General features: G+C 51.0%; 2 protein-coding genes across 3 annotated transcripts in view; both read right to left on the bottom strand.

Moving 5' to 3' along the window:
• Positions 1-1,395, bottom strand: part of SLC38A8 (solute carrier family 38 member 8) — a 28,237-nt gene extending 26,842 nt beyond the window's left edge. For both annotated transcript variants that reach the window (XM_046680374.1, XM_046680373.1), the window contains exon 1: positions 1,172-1,395. The gene's annotated coding sequence lies outside the window, so the exon portion shown is untranslated. The remainder of the gene's footprint in view (positions 1-1,171) is intronic.
• Positions 1,396-5,236: 3,841 nt separating this feature from the next.
• Positions 5,237-20,506, bottom strand: part of MBTPS1 (membrane bound transcription factor peptidase, site 1) — a 41,268-nt gene continuing 25,998 nt past the window's right edge. Inside the window, exons 14-22 of the mRNA XM_046680196.1 lie at positions 19,416-19,531; positions 18,739-18,895; positions 17,842-17,966; positions 16,823-16,900; positions 14,199-14,339; positions 12,140-12,271; positions 10,817-10,943; positions 7,522-7,652; positions 5,237-6,127 (exon numbers count right to left, since the gene is read on the bottom strand). Of these exons, the coding sequence (XP_046536152.1) occupies positions 5,931-6,127; positions 7,522-7,652; positions 10,817-10,943; positions 12,140-12,271; positions 14,199-14,339; positions 16,823-16,900; positions 17,842-17,966; positions 18,739-18,895; positions 19,416-19,531 (1,204 nt within the window). The 3' untranslated portion in view covers positions 5,237-5,930. The remainder of the gene's footprint in view (positions 6,128-7,521; positions 7,653-10,816; positions 10,944-12,139; positions 12,272-14,198; positions 14,340-16,822; positions 16,901-17,841; positions 17,967-18,738; positions 18,896-19,415; positions 19,532-20,506) is intronic.

Consider the following 20,506-nt stretch of genomic DNA (forward strand, 5'->3'; position numbering starts at 1 on the left):
TGAATGATGGTCCCTAAGATGCCCTCGTCCCTTTCCCAGAATCTGTGAACGTGTGTACTGACACAGCAAAGGGACTCTGCAGGTGAGAGGAAGTGAAGGCCCTTGAGATGGGGCAAGTATCCTGGATGACCTGGGCGGGCCCTGAATGTGATCAGTGTCCTTAAAACAGAGATGCGGGAGGGGTCAGAGGTCAGAGAGAAGGCGATGTGATGATGGAAGCAGAAGTTAGAGTTAGATGCACACGGAAGATGGAGGAAGGGGCCACGAGCCAAGGAATCAGGGAAGCTCTAGAAGCTGGAAAGGGCCAGAAAAGATTCCCCCTGGAGCCTCCAGAGGGAGCAGCCCTGCCCGCTCCTGACTGTGGCCCAGCGAGACTGATGGTGGACTTTCAACCTCCAGACTGTAGAAGGAATGTATCGTTTTAAGGCACTAATTTGTGGTGACTTGTTATGGTGACAACAGGAAAACTGACACACCCAGAACCCTGAGTTCCGATGGTGGGCACCTCGGAGAGGCAGGAGGCCCGTGGCCCCTCTGCCCTCCCAGCCCCGGGCTCAACAGCAGGAGTCTCTTCTGCAGAGCCAAGGCCAGGGGCAGCCAGGTGACACACGGCTCAAGGGCACGGGCCCTGCCAAGTCCTGCGGCCCCCTCCCTCTAATTAGGGGCTGGTGACAGAGTTATGATCCGGAGTCCCGCCCTGGGTGAAGGCAGTGAAGGAGGCATCTGCACGGTCTTGATGGTGACCTTCCTCCCGCCCACTGCATTCTGGGAGGAGGCACCCAGCAGGCTCAGCCGCCGGAGCGGGGGCTGGATCACAGGGCAGCGAGGAGGGCGCCCAGACCCTCAGGGTCTTCATCCCCTGGTCCTCACCCCCGGGGTGACATTGGGATCTGGAGGGCCAGAGAGCCCCTCCCAGTCTCCAGGCCAGGGGCTCCCACCTTGCCGTTCACAAGAAGCCCCCGGGGACGTTTGTGTTTTGGGGGTTGAAATTCATGGAACATAAAATTCACCACTTTAAAGCATCCAGTTCAGTGGGACTTAGTACATTCACAGTGTTGCGCAACCACCACCAGTATCTAGTCCCAGAACATTTCCATCACCCCAAAGGAAACCCCATACCCATTGGCTGTTACTCCTCTCCCGCCTCCCCCAGCCCTAAGCAACCACTAACCTGCCTTGTCTCTGGATTTGCCTGTTCTGGACGTTTCACACAGAAGGAATCCTGGCTTCTCACTCAGCATGTTTTCGAGCTCCATCCACAACAGAGCGAGATCGGTCCTTCCTCTCCTTCGTGGCTGAGTACCGTTCCACGGTGTGGATTTGCCACATCCTGCGCATCCACTCCTCCGCTGACGCACGTTTGGGCTATCGATTCTCCTCTTGGCTATCGTGAGCAGTGCGTCTGTGAATTTCACAGACAAGATTTTGTTTGGACAGCTGTTTTCAATTCTCTTGCGTTGACGCCTAGCGGTGGAATAGCTGGGTCGTACCAGAGTCCTGTTGACCCTGCGCTCAGCAGACGCCGTGCCATCTTGCCGGGTCAGCATCACAGGCTGCAGGGCCGCCCTCGTGGGAGGCTTCCTCAGGCTTGTCGTGTGTGGAGCCTGCTCCTGGGGAGCAGGGAGGGCTACGTGTGCATGCAGGGAGGACCTCAGACCCGCACGTCCTGGACACGGGTGGGGCTGAGGGTGGGGCGGGGGTGCCCTGCTGCCCCCATTTCCAGCCATCTGCGTGCAGCACCTTCAAGGTTCCTGCAGTCAGGGCCCCTGCCCGGCTCTCAGGGGAGAGCTTGGTTAGGAAGGAGCCCTGGGGCCCGACTTGCATGCCCGGCCCTCTTGAAGTGCTATGGACTCCCAGGTTATCTGTGATTGCTGTCGATTGGTTGCTCATGTTTTTGGTTTTTAAAATAGATGTAGGTGTTCCCTAGGACGATGAGGGTCCATGCCAGGGCAAGAAAGGGTCCCCTCCACGCCTGTGCCCATGGCCTTCAGGCACACCTGTCACCATGAGATCACCTACCACTGACCACAATGGACAGGACTGAGCGCTGGTTCTGTGTCAGGCACATGGCCCGACACTCCGTGCTCAGAGAAGTGAAGGCCCACAAGCTGGAACTGGGCCCCGGGCAGCCTGAGGAGGGCCACCACCTGTGCCCTGGGTAGTGACATCCTCTCTAGAACGTTCCTCCCAGGTGTCCCAGGGCAACAACCTGACACACCTTTCTCCTCCGACAGGGCATCGCACACAGACCCCATCGATCGGGTCTTCCTGGAGATTTAATCCTCTTTCTGTGTAGGCTCTCCCCACTGAAGACTTCTCTCCAGCTCAGCCTCACTCACTCCTTCGTCCACTTCATTCCTCCCATGACTGCTCAGTCCCCAGCATTGCTGTCCCCGTAAAGTGAAGCAGACACGGACATCATACAGACACCACAGGAGGGACAGAGGTCAGACCCCCAGGCTCTGTTCCCATCCTGCAGCGTTACTAGCTGTGCGATCCTGGCGAGATACCGAGCCTGTCTCTCTGGCAGCACTCCCTCTGTGCAGCGGGCCGGTGAGCCCTACCCTGCGTGTGTGGGAGGACAAGACAGATGCAGGTGCTGCGCTGAGCGCAGTGAGCCTGGCACACAGCTCCTGAGTCCCGTTCTGGCCAGCAGACAGGAGAGCACCTGCCTTCTCTTCCCATGTTCCCCCTCTATGAACATGGCTCCTCGTGGCGGGTGGGCATGCCTGCCTGTGTCCCAGGCCTTCAGGACTGCTGTGAGGCTGCCCTGTATCCGAAGGCCAACCATGGTCCGCACGTGGTTGCTGCTGCATGTCACCTTGCTGGGTTATCCCACGCACAGCCTCCCTTCTGGGAGGCGCAGGAAGCACAGGTCCCTGATGATCTCAGTACTCAACGCCTCTCTTCTGTTCTTGGCTTAGCATCAATGTGTGGTCTGGGTGTCCATGCCTGTCTGTCTGTCTTCTCCTGTCTCAACTGTGCAGCCCTACAAATGCCCAAACCCAGCATGTACACGCAAGCACCGAGGCTGCCGTGAAAGCGCTCGGTCCAGCTCCGCTCTACAGGGGGCCTGCCTGGCACCTCCAATCCTGGCTCGAGAGAGCAGGACAGAGGCCAGGTCGGCACGGCGGGGGAGCCAGGAGAGCTGGTCCTGAAGGTATTAACCTGTGTAGATGCAGACCTCAAAAGCCACACCAGGGACCCTCCCCACGGGCAGGGACAGGAGAGACCCCCAGGTCCAAGTTTCTTCTTTTGGGGAGGAGGTATCCACGTCCCCAAAGAGACGGGTGAACCCCAGGCCCATGGCCAACGTGGAGACTAAGCCCTGGAAGGCCATTGTACAACCACATTGCCTGCAGTGTCAGGAGGCCCTTATAATGGGGACACTTGGTCTAGTTTACAAAAAAAATTCTCTAATCATTTGCCAACATTACACCAGGAGATTTCACGTACTCCAGGTTTCAGCTTCTCTAGAAAACTCCGAAGATGTGCTGTCCTTACCCAGGGCCTGGGCACTCCAGAGTCCCAGCCCCCTGCAACCTGCTGTCTTATGCTGGGGCCGTATCCTCAGACCCCAGACCTGCCTAGGCCTGGGGGACGAGGACAGGCCATGACCAGGGCTTTCATGGTGCTGGGCAGCAGATGGGGAGCTGTCCACACCTGTGCAGGGTGGGCAGGGGACCAGACAGCTCCATAACGAACAGTGCACAAGCCCCTCGTTCTGCCATGTCGAAGCTACACTCAGATCCACGGCCCACGGCTGGACGACATGCCACCGTGCACCTAGCTGCCTCCACTCCCAGGGCTGCTTGGGAGTGGAGCAATACCTTCAAAGCCTCGAGGCAATAGCAGCCACGGAGCGCAGTCAAAAATTGCAAGGACCACCAACACGACCTGCCGAGGATGACCCGTCACAGGGAGAGCTGGGACTTAGTGACTGCCCCCTCGTCCCTTGGCCTGGGCCTTTTTCTTACCAGGACCTCATCAGCACCCAGATCCACGCGGCCTCTGCCCTTTCCAGTCAGCTCGTCCTCACCTGTGACGTGAAGGCTGATGCTCGGCCAGTTGACGTACGGAAAACAGACTGGACAGACAGAAATGAAAAATGAACGGGCTGCCTTGGTTTAGGCAATGCTTTCTTAGAAATGGTACCTAGTAGATAAAATGGGCTTCGTCAAAATTAAACTTTTAAGCTTCAAAGATACCAGCAGGGAAGTGAAAACCAACAGAACAAGAGAAAACATTTGCAAGTCACACATCTGATAAGGGACTAGTATCTAGAACATATAAAGAGCTCCTACATCTCAATAATAAAAAGACAACCCAATTAAAAAATGACCGAAGGACGTGAACAGACATTTCTCCAAAGAAGATAGACAAATGGCCGATAAACCAGTAAAAAAAAAAACCATGAAAAGATGCTCAACTTCATTCGTCTTTAGGGAAATGCAAATCAAGACCACAATGGAATACCACTTCACACCCAGCAGGACGGCTATAATCAAAAAAGATGGATAGTAACAAGTGGTGGTGAGGATGTGGAGAAACAGAAACCCTGCTCATACTGCTGGTGGAATGTAAAATGGTGCGGCCACTTTGGAAGAAAAGAGTGTGGGAGTTCCTCCAATACTTAAACATTGAGCTGTATGATTTTACTCCTGGGCATACACCCAACAGAAACGAGAACTTATGTCTACCCAAAAGCTTGTACACAAACGCTCGGAGCAGCACTGTTCACGATAGCCCAAAAGTGCAAACAACTCAGCTGTCTGTCAACTGAGGCAGGGAGAAACAACGGAACAGTGTACGGGCCACAAAATGGAGTGAGGCACAGCCACGCTATGCCGTGAACGAATCTTGAAAACACGCTAAGTGAAAGAAGCCAGTCACAAAGGCCAGGTATTATAGGACCCCATTTACATGGAATGTTCAGAACAGGCCGATCCAGAGAGACAGCGGACTAGCAGTTGCCATGGGCTGTCGAGGAGGGAAGAGGGGGTGATCTGCTAATGGGTATGGGGTTTCTTTTGGGGGTGATGGAAATGTTCTGGAATCACAGGGGTGACGGTTGCACAGCCGTGACTATACTAACACCACTGACTGGCACACTGTAAAGTGGAGGATTTTATAGTATGTGAGTCACATCTCAAAAAAAAGTAACAGGCTGATGCACAACCCATTCCAGGTTGTCACCAAAGACAAATGGGTCAGTGGAAAAAAGGCCCATTACACAATTCTTTTCAGCTTCATACAGGTAATGCATTTATTGAAAATTTTCTTCACCGACAATGGTGAAATCAAGACCCCAAATTACAAAACATGATGGCGGTTGATACTTATAAAAATAAAGCAAAGGTCTATGTTTCACAGATTGTGCAAGTTTCCTTCAAATCTCAGTCTGTCCTTTCATCAAAAAGGAGATCGTGGAATCTGTGTTATTCCTCATGATGTAAGAGTAAAAAATTGCATTCCATTGACAAAAAAAATAGCTTTGCTTCCAAATAGCACAAGTCTTTAAAGTGACTTTTTCCCAACAATAAATATACAAAATAGCCTTTAACGAGCGTATTTGAGCTTGGTCAGAGTGTCTCACTGTTTAAAAGCACCCCCTCCTCTGGGGCGGGGAGACCGCAGCCCGCCGTGTGGAGCTCCCCAAGTCTTTGGTGCACGTGGCAGCCGGATGGAGTTTCACTCCCAGCTGCTCCGCTGAGGCCCTCCTGCGGCCGCGGCCACGAGACACTTCAGGATGTACCGTGAGCCTCCGCCCATCGCACGGGAGGCCCAGTCAGAACGGACTCAAAGACACCCCCAGCTGAAGACTCGATCCCTTTTAAGCAGGGGGCTGCCCTGGAAACCTCCCAGCTCTGCCTGCCCACCAAGGCCACCCGCGAAGGCTCTCTTCGGCTCTCACAGTCAGCGGCCTGCTGTCACACCGAAGGGGTCTTTGGTGGGTGAACCTGCTGCATGAGCTGTGGGCGCTTCACCCTGGGCTTCCTCCGCTTCGGCCTGCTTTTGGCCTTGTTGATCTGTACCACAAAGAAGGCCAGGACCACCATGGCTCCCAGGAAGGCAAAGACAGGAATGGTCTGGCCCACCTCCTGGTTGTAGCGGCCAGGCATGATCCCTGCAAGAGGACAGCAGGGAGCGGTCAGTATGCCACAGCCTCCTCCCCTGGGAGGCGGGGGCTCATGGGAAACCAAATGCTAATTAATTCCATCAGCTGACCTTGCCGGGCAAATACAATTTCTAAACCCCAGCAACAGGGACCCAGGCCACCAGGAGAGAACGACAGGGACACGCGGCTGCGCACTGGGGTGAGCAGCTGCCTGGGGGCGGGCAGAGGTGAGGTCTTTGCTCCTCCTCCCCCTGTGTTCACCTCAGACAGAGACCAGAATGGCCTTTCTTCTGTCACAGACAACCTACGACAGGGGGGCCCAGAGCGGCTTTGTGCTTCCCTGAATACGACGGAATTCGGATAAATCTGGAGGCTAGGGGGAGGAGAGGGTGCTGGGGTTGTACTAGCTGAGGGAGAGAGGAGGGAGGAGGGCAGGCGGGGAGGTAAGGACGGCTGGTTGTGCCCCCACCCTACTGGGAAAGCCTTCCAGAGAGGACATGTGGTTGGAAACTGAGAGTGGTCGCTGGAGGACCCTTGGTTTATACCGTCAGTAGGACTTTGTAACTGAGCAATGCTGGGGTTGAGAACTAACCATCATCAATGCACCCCATGACCTGCAGGCAAGGCCCTCAGGAGCCTGGCGTCACACAAAGCTCCCAGGGTTGGATCACATGGGCTATGGCACTCCTTTCTGATCCCCAGTTTCCGGTCAATTCCTGGAAGCAGGAGAACTCCCCTTGGGGAGCTGTCAACTCTTTGAAGGGCACAGGGATTTCCAGAGCGGAAGAGCTGCCTGCACTCTGCTGGAATGACTTGCTACCAATTGTCCCAGGTACAGGAGAACCTGTCCCCAACAGCCTAGTAGGCTGAAAGCCATTACCTGTGGAGGGGACATCTTACATCACCTGGGGTGAGGGACAGAGTCAGATCACCCAAGGGGCACAGCCCTGCACTTAAGGGAGAATCCAGCCCAGTGAAGGCCCACCCCCGGCGAGCCCAGGCAGGGCATCAGTGCAGACCTCTGCGCTGAGGGGTTTAGGGAGCAGGGCGGCTACAGGCACTGGCTGGGACCCAGACCAGCAGATGATGGGCGCCCCCAGGGTGCACAATACGTCTGTCTGCAGAACTTTAACAAGCGTGCACAAGTTACTCTGGTGGAAAAATTTTAAGTGTAACACCTGGACATCATAAAAGAAATTCGTATTTGAAAATGCAGGCAGAATTTTCTGAGAGACGGTGGTGTGTTTATCTTCCTGGCCCGCCTCTGGCCTTGTTGATTTGTGCCATGATGGCTCCCAGGAAGGCAAAGACAGGCATGGTCTGGCCCACCTCGCGGGGGAGGGAAGGAGACCTTGCAGAAACTCCAATGATGGGGCACAGTAATACAGCAGCTCCGAACTGACCTCCAGGAATGTCCCAGGCACCGCTCTCTCCCGGGGACAAGGGTCTCACTTGAGGGCGATTCGATCGAAAGTTGGGTAATACCACTTTGTCCAGGTCAATGGAGAGTAACTTCTGATGTTTCCAAAGATTACTTCAGGAAAATGGATGAAAACAGAACAAAAATAAGCAAGTGTACCAGCCCAAGCAGCTTAGCCAACACCTAAGAAATAGAAAGCAAGTTAAGAAGAAACGTGAAACGACATCCCATCTGCCCTACCGAGTGCGCCCGCACCACAGCTCCAGCGACACCTTCCAGGCCCTGGGGCAGAACGTTGACATCAAGTCCACACACATGAGACACTAATATTCTGAGGAGGCGTCAGTTCTACTGGGTTTATAACACTGTTTCCGCTGAAACTGGAAATCTCACCAAGCAGCGGGAGAGGAACCTCCACATTAACCCCTGAGAGCAGCTCGCGGCCGGCAGGAGCTGAAGCCACGGCTCCGCGGGCACGGGCTGGACCAGGAGGTGCATAGAGGTCTCTGCCTGGAGGCACCAGACGAATGAAAGCAGACCAACACAGCAAAGGAGGCTGCACGGGTGCCGGGGGCCAGACGCCACCTTTGAGCTCGTGGACACCACAGCCAAGAGGGAGAAGAGGCAGACACACAAGCAACTGAGTAGTCAGGAGAAGCAAACCACGCTGGGCCAGGACGATGAAGAAACGGAACACTGTGCTTTATGAAACGTACTGGACTCATTATGGTACTGCTGTTATTACGAATTCTGAGACCTGAAGAACTTGTTCAGGCCAACACAACTAATACCTGAAGAACAGAGAGGCTGGTATGCTGCAAAGAGCAGCAGGCAGCTTGGGAGGACCCCCGGATCAGAGCAAAGCATGCAAACAGAAGATCTGAAGACTGTTTTGGTTAAGTGAGGGAAAGGAATAAAATATGTTTGCAAATAAGAGCTCCCCATTTTTCTGCTTCTTAGTCATTTGGAAATGGCTGGCCTGTCTCACTTTGGCCAACTGAAAGCAAAGATGTTCTTTCAATCAGGCTGAAGGTCAGCAGGAAGCCAGACGACGCCAGGTCTGTGAAGAGGCTTTCTGTGCAGGAAAGAGATAAACTACTATCGTCTCCTACCAGCTGGGTGACTGCTTGGAAAACGCCGAGTGTTACAACTTGTTCTACTTTATGTGATTTAACTGCACATTTCAGGTTTCATCAGTCTGAAAATTAAACTGACAATGTTAAGCTATGGAATCAAGGACATTTAAGCTTTATGACCCTGTAGCGGCATACATACGGAGTTATATTTTAATTCTGATAGGTGACGTCCTTGTTCTGGAATTTAGGTATCTGGCAAGGGCACTTTCTAGTTACACAATCGTGCTACCAATGTACTAGCTATCATCTGGGAACTTCCTAACATTCTGAGGGAGGGACAGAGGGTTACCCTTGCCCTCTTGGGTGTGGCACTCCCGAAACTGCTCTAACGAAGGACACCCTGACGCCCCATGGAGAAACTGGGTAACTGAGTCTCATCTCAGAGACGGACCAGAAACTTGCACTCAGCACCAGGCCGACGACAGCCTGTGCCTGTCGACGGCTGTCTGTAGCTGTCTGACGCGGTCTCAAATCTCTTTAGAGATTCAGAATCTAAACCTAGATCGAGGTCTCTGAGGACTGAGAATAATTTTCAACAAGATGTGAAACGGGAGATAAAGGTGAAGCCTGGTGGGGGCAGTAAGAAGAGGGAACCGCCGAGTGACAGTGCAAATCAAATCCTGGGAGCTGCACTGTCGGCCTCCTCAGTGGGCCGGGCGGTGTCTGACGGTATGTGATGTGGACACGCAGAGACCACGGGTACTGTGATCTGTTTCTCAGTGTCCTGAACAGCCCCACGGAGAATCACTGGGTTTTGGGAACTTGAGCCCGCATCGACTGTCCACGGAGTGTGAATTGCTGACCGCAGCTGGAATTAAAGTCTGGTTTGAATGCTAGGATAATGGTAGGTTATAAACAAATGGGATGTAAAAATGGAATCTTATCAGAAATTTTTAAATGATGGGATGTTAACTGGAATGGAAAAGTACTCAGTAATTAAAGTTCCAGGAAGAAAACTGCTGATGAGAAGATGACGTGAATTCTAGTGTTTTCTACTGAGCCTGTTCTAAAGAAGAAAATATGGTCAGGAGGAGTGCCCTTGTGCTTCTGTGCAAGATGACAACAAAGCAGGAGGCTTCAAGGCCCTCCTGCAGGCGGCCTCCTCTTTGCGGCTCACAGCACGGACAGCGGCCCTCTGTCCCGTCACACCTCCCTCCTCCCCCAGCCAACCAACACCTGCCCACACTGAGAGCCAAGGCAAGTGGGCAGCCTGGCGGGAGAGAAGGCAGGAGCCCCCTACAGGGAAGCCTGCCTCCTGGGGGTGGGGGAGGCATGCTGCCTGAGGGTGGGACAGTCTCTCACAGTAGCACTGCTCCAAGGAGAGGGAGGCGGTGGACTGCTCCCAAAGCTGTCCCCGGGACATGGGCCCCTGCTTCACCATGCCAGGACCCCAATCAGGAAAAGCCCCATTCTCCTCGCCAGAGCAGGATGCTGTCCTGGGGGGCCAGAGATGCCAGACAGAAACAGGGAGGAGTGACCTGGAGAGAGGCCAGGAGCCAGTGCACCGAGCTGGCTGCTCTGCCTGAGGACGGAAACAGCAGGGATAGCACAAGTCTTGGCTTCTGGAAGGAAATGATGCAAATTAAGAGTCAGATAGTTAGATGGAGAGGCAGGCAGGTCAACAGTGTCTGGGCACCATGACAGAAGTGGCACAACAATGACCCTGTCCTGGAAGGAGGTGGCTTTCCCAGGAACAGCCCAGAGCCCAGGGAGGGCACACACTGGGCCAGGCTACCACTGAGAAGCCAGCTGGACTGCAGGCAGCCTCGGCCCCTCAGGCATGACAGAAGAGAGCGCCTGTCTGTGTTTCAGAACCACCACCACAAACGGAGCCCAGCCGAAGGAGTCCGAGCTCCTGTTCAAGTGACATCTCTGTCCAACCACAGCTGTTTATGCAAGAATCAACTAAACCTCACCAAATGCTAATTACCCAAAGCCCTTGTTCATGCAGGGGACCACCAGACTGCACAATTCTAAAGGTCCATATGGGGGCGCACTAATTTAAACAACTGCCACAAAATGACAAGCTAGGAGATTGGATCATTCGATAATGATGTCAGTAAAATTCCATTCTCTCTTTTTTAAAAAAAGAATGAATCATAAACCCTGCAGGAGGAGTGGAAAAGCACAGAAAACACTAACCTGGGAGCCGTCTCATTTAAAGGCTGCGGCTTGGCCCACGACAGGTGTGGACAGGCCGGCAGAGCCCGAGGTGCTGGGCCTCCCAAACGGGCCTCGAGGACCTTGGAGTAGCGGTGCAGGTGGCTCCCTGACGGCATCAGCACCAACAGGGACCATCGTTGTCAAGAAGATGCAAGGGGAAAAAGGAGGCTGTTAGTCTGTCTGCTTCCTGCTGACAGGCCTGCTCCGCACACTCGTAACCTGCCTTCTGGGCGCTGCCTGGTGCCCCCCGTGCCCCGTGCTCACTGCCCAAGGTGAGTGAACAGGTAGGAACAGCCGCTCCCTTTAAAGTGGCCACGCTGTTTGCGTGGCCATGACTGGGCAGCCTTTACTGACCACCATGACACGCATGAGATTATACTTGAGCAATCTAACCTATAGACATACTTCATGGAAAAATCTTTCTCTTTTAGATATTTCTCAGGCAAAATATCTGCATTTTCAAAATTCCTTTTATTTCTTAGATCTGCACTGTCCAATACCATAGCCACACTAGCCACATGTGGCTATTGAGCAACCCAAATAGGATGCCACGTTTAAATAATATTATTTTGGTATAATGGGCTAAAAAGTGTTTTATTAAAAGGAACTGTGCCCGTTGCTTTCACTGTCTTCATGTGCCTGAGGACAATTCAGAATTCCCCTGTGGCTCACACTGCACTTCAGGGCCGGGGCTGCGAGGGTCAGAACGCTCGGGCCTGAGGGCACATAGACCAGCCCGGCCTGCACAAAGCGGACGAGGCCGCTGGTCACCACGGAAGCATCTCTTCAGGCCCCACTGCATGACCATGCAGTGACCTCGAGGAGAGAACTTCTCTCAGCTCCTGTTCCTTCATCTGGGAGCTGGAAAGAACACTATCTGTTCTCACAGGGCTCTGAGAGGGCTTCGGGAAGCACTCCAGGAAAAGCACCCCCAGCCCAGTGCCTGGTGCCTAGCGAGTGCTCAGAAACGCCAGCTGTCCCTCCCACAGGCCCCCGGGAGCCAGGGTCTCCATCTGTGAGGGCAGGGTCACCAACATTAACCTGGGCACTGTGAGGACCAGGGCAGGAGCAGAGGAAGCGGCTGTCACATGAGGCCCTGAGCAAACGCTCACTCTGTGCACGGGCAGACGGCCCCACCTGCAGGGCAGAGCCACTGGCTGCTCTTCTGCCTGTGGCCATTAGAAACACAATCAGGGCACAGCTAACCGGCGCCATGCTCTGGCAGGCACGACGGCCTCCTGAAGCAGCCTCGAGTCAAGCTGCCTCTAACGACCGTGCGCTGAGCGCCCGCGGCCCACTCACCTTCCATCCTCTCTGGAGTCACCGAGCCCGCCCCGCTGGGAGGGCGCTGCCGATTCCCAGAGTGACTGAGGCTGGGAGGAGTCACCCCATACGACGTGTACTGAAGGAGAGCGTCCAGGAGCCAAAAGCAGTCTGTGGGTGCAACAAGCAGGCTGTTTAGGAATTCTATTTTTTTTTTTTTTTTAGGGAATCTCTACAGGAAAAGAAAAGTTTGCCTCGAAAATGAGGGGAGAAATGGGAGGCAAGAAGATTAGGTCAAAGTAAACACCTAAGCCTGAGAAACGTGCATTCTCCACTGTCAGCGCCAGCCCAGAGAGCAGCAAAACAGACATGCCCTGACCGTGGGCTTCACTCCCGGTCCCAGGGCTCGGGTAGGCCAGGACCACTGCTCACTGGGCTGGACAAGCTGCCCGAGCGCCACTCAGCTCTGGACCCCCCACAACGACACAACTGAGCTCATTCAGGGAAGGCAAGACCACGTGACACCCACTGAGTAAAGAACTGCCCAGAGAGCGGGGTCCAGGCAAGCGGAGAGAAGGGGGCACCAAAACCTCCGCCAAAGCCCGAAGGCTGTCCTGAGGGAAGGATCCAGATCCCACTGTGAGGGCAGGGCCAAGACCCTCGTGCGCACTCCACAGGGAGGTGGCTTCAAGGTCAACACAAGCACAGAGTCTAGTAATCTGGGCTGCCCTTTGAGTGAGTGGGGCCCAAACACGAAGAACGGAAGCAGAAATGCCTGTGGTTTGGCGGCCACCACGGGAGTCTAGATGCTGGGCTTCGATCAACAGCCCCCCATCCTTTCCCTCAGGAGACTGACATGCTGCAGTCTTTAAACCTGGGGTGCTCTCCAGCCTGCTTCTCCCCGAGTCTGCCACTCCAAGTCCCACTGCACCAGCCTGGACTCGGTGAGGCTCATGAGAGACCCCAAGAAGCACGTCTCTCACTGAAGAGCACTTCTGCTCGGGTGCCTATGGCCCGGAAAGGTCCTCCATGCTGCCACCTGCAGTGTAAGGACCAAGACGGTCCACTCAGGCATTTAAAATGTTAATAAACACTCTAACCAGGAGATCCCAGATCGTGAAAGAAAATCTCTGTGGAAATAAAACATTAACCTTCTTTCAACTATGACTTTAACCTTCACTTCTGATTTTTAAAAAGACCAATCATGGTCTAAAGATTTATAAAAAAGCTAGGAATTTAGTCAACTTCAACTTCAGATCAGAGAGAGGTGCACCACACAACTCCCAGTCATGCTCTAGTGGCCTCGTTCTTCCCAGTTAAGCCTGATCACTATTTGCAAGTACGAGGATATAACTAACTTACCACCCTGCCCCTCCGCCCTCGGTTCTCCAGAGTAAGGAGACCAGACTGTAGTCCTGGTGTGGCCATCACCTTACCAGGCAAAACTATGGAACACTTTCACCATTCCATTTACCTCCTTTACAAAATGAGAAAAATAAAGTCTGTGTCCATGCTCTCGAAACCCCCAAATTTAAAGGATGCATAGAGAGATGCTGCAAAAGAGGAGGAGTGCTAAGGACCAGCCTCCCCCTCACGGATAAAGGCTCACAGCAGCCAGCATTCCCAAGTCTGAGAGGAGAGCCAAGTGCTTGCCCTCCAGGACTTGGCTCTCCAGGGAAAGAGTGGGTCTGACCTGAGAAGGGGCACGTGCAGGGCAGTGCCAATGACAACAGACTCCAGAGGGGGGAGCTGGGGAGGGAAGGCAGAAACCAGGGAAACGGGGCAAAGGGTCTCTCCACTAAAACACAGAGGTCTGGGCTCCCACTGGCCTCAGGATAACAAACACGGAGGGGAAGGCAGTACAGCCTGAAAACCCAGTTTTTTTGCTATTAAATGTGTCCTGACTCAGATACCTTTCAAAACATTGCAAGCAATCCAAGAAGCTGGAACTCCCCCAGCTGCACCTAGCTCTCAAGAGCAGGTTTCTGTTCCTCTACCAGCATCTCACTGGTGCCTCTTCAGGGACAAGAGGGAGCAAGGACGTGAACGTCAAAGTCACGAAGCCCACTCTGCTTTCAGCCGCAGCACCAGTTCTCACCCTTCTGTCGGTGACTATCATCCAAGCAATTGGAGTCTCCGTACAGCACAATCCGGCCTCCGCCCTCAGCTGGAATCTGATAAAGTCCCAAAATGGGGACATTTTCAACAACTGCTGTTTCCTGCTTTAAAACCTCCAATCCTGAAAGAACACACAAAAACAGCCCCATGAGAATTTCTGTCGAAGACTGGATTTTAGTGTTTCGTTGCCTCTTGACATTTAGTCCATATGACAAATAAAAAATCACAGCAAAATCTAATATTCAATCACAACAATGCAAGCTTTTAGGATAGGAAAACAGTATTTTAATTACCATTAATTTGGGTTTTAGCAAAATTCACTTATATGTACATATATATATATATTCCATATCCAACCTCTTCCATTTTTGCTAGAAATGGTAGTACATAGCAATTACAATCCTAAAGGTGCCACTTCTCCTTTTTTATCCTAAAAACACAAATTTTTGTCCCTTCCTACTATGTCGGAAGGCTTGGGTCTTCAGACTGTATACACAAGGCGCACCGGCCAGGCCGCTCTTGCTAAACACACAGGTCCCTCACTGGATGCGATTACATATACTGATAGTACCAATACCAGGTTTCACGTTTCATTATTAAAAGCCAGGACAAATATAACTAATTTTTAAAACATATGCCCACATATTTTAAATTTAGATTTATGATATTTGTTAATCTCACAAATTCAAATGTTCCAACGGGAGGGCCTTCTTACTTCTGCCAAAGAGATGACACAATTTACAATGCTTAATGAATCAAGAAGTCAAAAATGCATGAATGCCACAGGCAGCAACTGCCAGACATCATCAAATAATCTAAGCGTCTCTCCCTGAAGCAAACGCGCTCTCAGCACCAGGAGACGACGCCCATCTCCATCAGAATCCAGTATTTACCACGTTCGTAACATCTAATATGTCTGCGGCTATAAAAATGCTGCATTTCCTGCTCTCTCTCTGTATAATCCCACTAGGAACTGAGTCGGGGAGAAAACAAGATTTCCTTTGTTGAGAGGGAAAGACAGAACAAGAAAACAGATGAAACGGGGCAAGTGCACCCGGCATTGCCACTTGGTCTCGTGGTTTGAGAGTTTTGTTTCTGACAAAAGGGTCCTTTTTGATCCAGCATAACCCAGATTTTCAAATTCCTATTTTGTACCCAAAAGATTATTCAACTTAAAGCCTGTTTGGAAATAAAAAGCCCCTTAAAAAGGACTTCAAGGTAATTAATTTTTATTTTCAGACTAGCAGAACACCAAAATAAAGTATGTATCGTTAAATCTACTTCAATTTCTCTCCCCCTCAAAAGAAGGAGCTACCAGATGGCAAGAAGCCAATGAGACCACTGCTGTCACCCACTGTGTACACCCATGCCAGAATGACACGGCCCCGCGAGAGACTGATTCCAGAGAGAACCACCAAGCGATGGGAAATTGTGCCAAGTGAGTGGGAAGACATGATCATTTACGGGCCTCAAGTTAAAATATAACCTTCTGAACACAGATCTATTTATTGACTGACCTTGCCGTGATGAAAGGGAAAAAACCCTTCCAGATAATACAAAAATACATTCTAGCTTGTAGCTGCAAATTGATGAGAAATCCTGCCTTCTTGTCATTTAATGAAAACTGTCCCTAACTTCCAATTACAGAAAATGGCAACCTTTATAATAGAGGAGGCCTTCCATTCTGAAATACAAAATATGAACTTGCACAAGCCATCTGTAAATTTCCATAAGCGTCTTGCTGGGCGTGGCATCAGTCGCACAACTCTCGGCACAGGTGAAAGAGACACGGTGCAAAGTCCGGGCTCCGGAGCGCGTGCTGCAGGAAGCCTGCCCTCTGCTGGGGCGGGTCTTGGGGAAGGGCAGAGGCACCAGCTGGCCCCGCTCCTCCCTGTTCCCCACGCTTGCTCAGCACGGGGTCACGGACACTAAGGTCGGGGAACTGCATCAACTGCCTTCTTGAGTGATGCCTGTCTGTAGTTACAGCAGCAAAAGTGAAAGGGGTCTTTCTTCCCTTCAAATACTTGAGGGAATTTTAAAAGATGACTCTCTGTAATTAATATTCTTTACCTTTACACAGTGAAGAACTTCAAAACCTGGTCTACATTTTTCTAAAATTTGAATAACCTGGCAATCACAGAAGCAGAACAATTCACCAGTAGTAACAAAAAATTCAAACAACTTTGAAGGTAGTTTAAAAAAAAATCTACAAACATTCACCAGCCCCTCTCCTGTAGGAAATTCAATTTATTCTGCAGTGGTCAACATATATATATTCAAATTATTAGCAAAAGGCTGTCTTATCTATCTCGCCACCTGCCTAGAGCCACTAACCCTCTTGCCTGAAAGTATCATACAAATAACATCACAATAAATTTTTTTAAAGAAGAAAATTGCTAATGGGTATAGGGATTTCTTTTGGCGGTGAGGAAAATGTTCTAGAGGTACACACTGTGATGGTTTGCACAACTCTGTGAATAAACTAAAAATCACTGAATTGAACACTTTAAAAGGTCAATGTTATGGTATGTGAATTTTACATAATAAAACTGTTATTTAAAAAGAAAGAAGAAAACCACAAAGCATATGAATAGCACTCCTTACCTTGGTCTTTAAAAGTCTGTGTTATCACAATGCCATCTTCTGGAAACTTAGCGATGCTGCACCCTGATGCATAATACACTGGAAAACAGTTGTTCAAAGTTATGAGAACACAGAAACTGAACCCTTTATCAACAGCTACTTGTTTACCTAACACGCATTCTTTAGACATTATATAGTTTCTAAAATTGCTTTTTTTTTTAAAGATTTTATTTTTTCCTTTTTCTCCCCAAACCCCCCCGGTACATAGTTGTGTATTCTTCGTTGTGGGCTCTTCTAGTTGTGGCATGTGGGACGCTGCCTCAGCGTGGTCTGATGAGCAGTGCCATGTCCGCGCCCAGGATTCGAACCAACGAAACACTGGGCCGCCTGCAGCGGAGCGCGCGAACTTAACCACTCGGCCACGGGGCCAGCCCCTCTAAAATTGTTTTTAATCTTAAGAGACGAGCTGCTATTATTGCCTGGTCACACTTACACTACAGGTAATTACCTCAAAATTCAAGCTAAAAAATGCTCTTAATACAAGGTTGCTGCAGAGACTTCAAAAGCCAGAGCAGTCAGAGACTTGAAACAACCTAAGTCAGGACGAGCAGAATATGTAATGATAATGCTCACGATGTTGTTCTAGAAACCAGCTGCCAGAAACTAATCTGTGGGGAAACTTCTTCAATGAGATACGCAAAGTTAGTTCATCAACAGAATTTTATAAATAATCAGACTCTATGAGGTTATTTCCTATTTGGGAATATACAGGATCTAAAGAACCATACAGATGGCCCCCAAATTAGGAATACCTGCATAGAATAGTTTCATTTAAAAAATCTAGATACAACTAGAGCGGTTAACACCCTGCTCCACGGATGTCCTTTGTGAAGATACAGAATAGTGCTCTCCACAAACCCTGCTTATTTAAGAATCATATCATTCTCTCTCTCTCAAACTGAGACTTCAAAGACACACGGCTGGCTCCCGTTCTCCCATCTCTTGGAATACTGTGCCCTATAAAAAACACGAAACCTTACTGTCATGGTTTGCCAGGGTAAAATCCCCTTCATACAGGCCATCGCTGAAGCCCATGTTCCAGACAGACAGGAGTTCATTCAGAGCCGGGATGTTAGCTCCTCCAGTGTCCGGCATCCACCACTGCCTGCGAAAGTGATCAGGAGGCATGGAGAACGAAGGGATTAAAACACCCTGTTTACACTTAATCTCTTCATGGCCAAATGACATTGCACCTGCCAGCATCCAGTCCATCCACCCCAAGGGCGCAGCTGGAACTAACTGCCTGAGTTTGAGTAATATTATAGTGCAAACGCCTCAGCACTGTGCATAATAGACCAAAGCCAAATTTATTTCATGAAATGCACCGCATATAACATAAATGCACTGCATAGAAAGCCTAGACCTCAAGAGGGTCAGTGAAGGAAAAGAGACAAGGAAGAAGCTTTTGGTTCAAGCCAAAGGTTCTAAAGGAAAAATTCAGACTATATTACAGGGGTGATACATTCATAATACATTAAGAATCTTTGATTGATAACTAATTTACTGGAAGGTTTCTTTAGATAACGGCTCCTTCGGTACATTTATATGTGTATAGATTCAGGAACAGAGAGAAGGAAGGATGGAAAAGAAAAAAAGAAACAGAAATTTACAGCTCAAGCATCTAAGATCAACAAAGAACGACAATGAACCCTGCAATTAACATCTGGATCAATGAGCACTTTACTTACTTTACAAGCAACTTTCAAGAACAGCTCCACTCTATGAAGAGAGAGCTCTCTCTAACCAAGCGTCTCAACCTGTCTCTGGCCACTGAAAAGACTACCAACGGGCCAGACAGTCACTTTAAGTATTTGCTGCATAGAATTTAATTCCTAAAAAATCAAATTTCTCATCCAAACACTAACTCACACCAGTACCTCGTGTTTTCATCGTAGAACTTGACTTTTCTCATAACGGACGTGTTGTACCAATCACTGAAGACAATGAGCGACAGGCCGTTGTCCACATCCCTCCTCAGTTTGGCAACCTCCTCGGGGAAGTACTCCTCCTCACTGTCCACCATGAGCAAAGTTCCTGAGGGGCAAAGCGCCAGGGGTGAGAATGTCCACCTCTGAACCACAGGGCAGCACCGCCTCAGAAACAGTGTTTCACTGGCGTCCACATCTCAAGTTAGTGACTTCTACTATTTCAGTCTGTGCCCCAAACCACCTTAGAAGGGGAGAGAGAGGATCAGGGCCCGGCAGTACAGGCAGCTAGCTGCGGCCTTCTGTCTCATTTGTGATGCCCAATATACGATTTCACTTACTTGAGAAGAAGCAAAATTCAGTGCCAGACTTTTTCTTAATTAAAAATATAATTAAAAACATACAAATATCACAGTTTAAGTTCTGCACTTCAGCTGAAGGTTACACCATGACCACCAAACAGGAACGTAGGCCACTCTTGAGAGCCTCGTCCAGGCCTCCTCGAGGACCAGGAGACCCTACACATGCCGCTGGGTGGCCTCTCATAAACCGTGATCCACCTCCCAAACTTCTCACCAACACCCGCCTGAGCAGAAGGACCATCTGGCCAGCGCCTCGCTGCTGCTCACCATACTGATTGGCATCAAAGCACGTGAAGGGGGAACCGAGGACTTCGACAAAGTAGCCCATGCTTCTCAAGTGCTGGTACATGTCCCTGAAGTTGGTGTGGATGTGGTCACCATTCCTGAAAAACAAGAGGCCCGGCACTACAGTGATCAACCATTACTCATAAGGAAGGCTTCCCTCGCCAGAGTTACTTCCTGAAACCTGGCCATCCGTGAGGGAGCACAGCTCCCATCCTGGCAGAGGTGGGGAGCCCAGCCCAGACACAGACGTCAGCCTTTCAGACCCGCTTTCTCTGGGCTGCATACAAAATGGCGCTAATAGGAAATCATGCACATGGCTCGGGCCTGAAGGAGATAAAATGACGAGAAGAAATGGCCAAAGAAATGATGTGTAAAGTGCCCTGAAGCATCACTTCAGCGGTGGCATACGTGTAAGCAGCACACGACCACCCCAAACGCGACAAGGGAACAGAGACGCCGCACCAAGCGACCGGGCCGAGCGAAGTGAGACGGCCACACGCAGCTCAGCTTGCACGGCTGCTGCTCATCACCTCTCCATCCTCCTCCTCCAAGACGTGCTCCTACACCCCATGTAAGCCGCCTACCAAACACCCCACGGCAATGCCCAGGACTCCTTCCACTGCCACCCCACCTCACGGCCTGCAACCCCAAACAGGGCGCTTCTCCAGGTCCACGGCCGTTACCTTGGTCTACGAACTTCTCACCACTTCTTGTCCACCTGCCTCTGTCCAAGCCCCTCTAACCTGCCTCCCAGAGACACCTTTATGAGGAGCAGACCTGACCTTGTAAGTCCTACTCAAATCCTTCAATGCTCCTTCATCCCTCCACTTCCAGTGCCGAGTCCAAACTCCTCTACTTAACATTGAGGCGGGAGTGAGCTGGGCGTGCAGGCCAAGAGAAAGTCGACTCAGCAGCCCTGGAGGGAAAGCCGGGGTCGGGGGGGTGCACAGGGGTAGGATCTGGAGGGCCAAGCAGGACACACCAGATGTCTGGAGAGGCAACCACTGGAGAGCTGTAAGCAAATCGTGGTAGAACTCATGTTTTGAAAGATTACCACCAGGGCTGCCCCATGC

The sequence above is a fragment of the Equus quagga genome, chromosome 13 (genome assembly GCF_021613505.1).
Source record: "Equus quagga isolate Etosha38 chromosome 13, UCLA_HA_Equagga_1.0, whole genome shotgun sequence".
NCBI classification, from domain to species: Eukaryota; Metazoa; Chordata; class Mammalia; order Perissodactyla; family Equidae; genus Equus; species Equus quagga.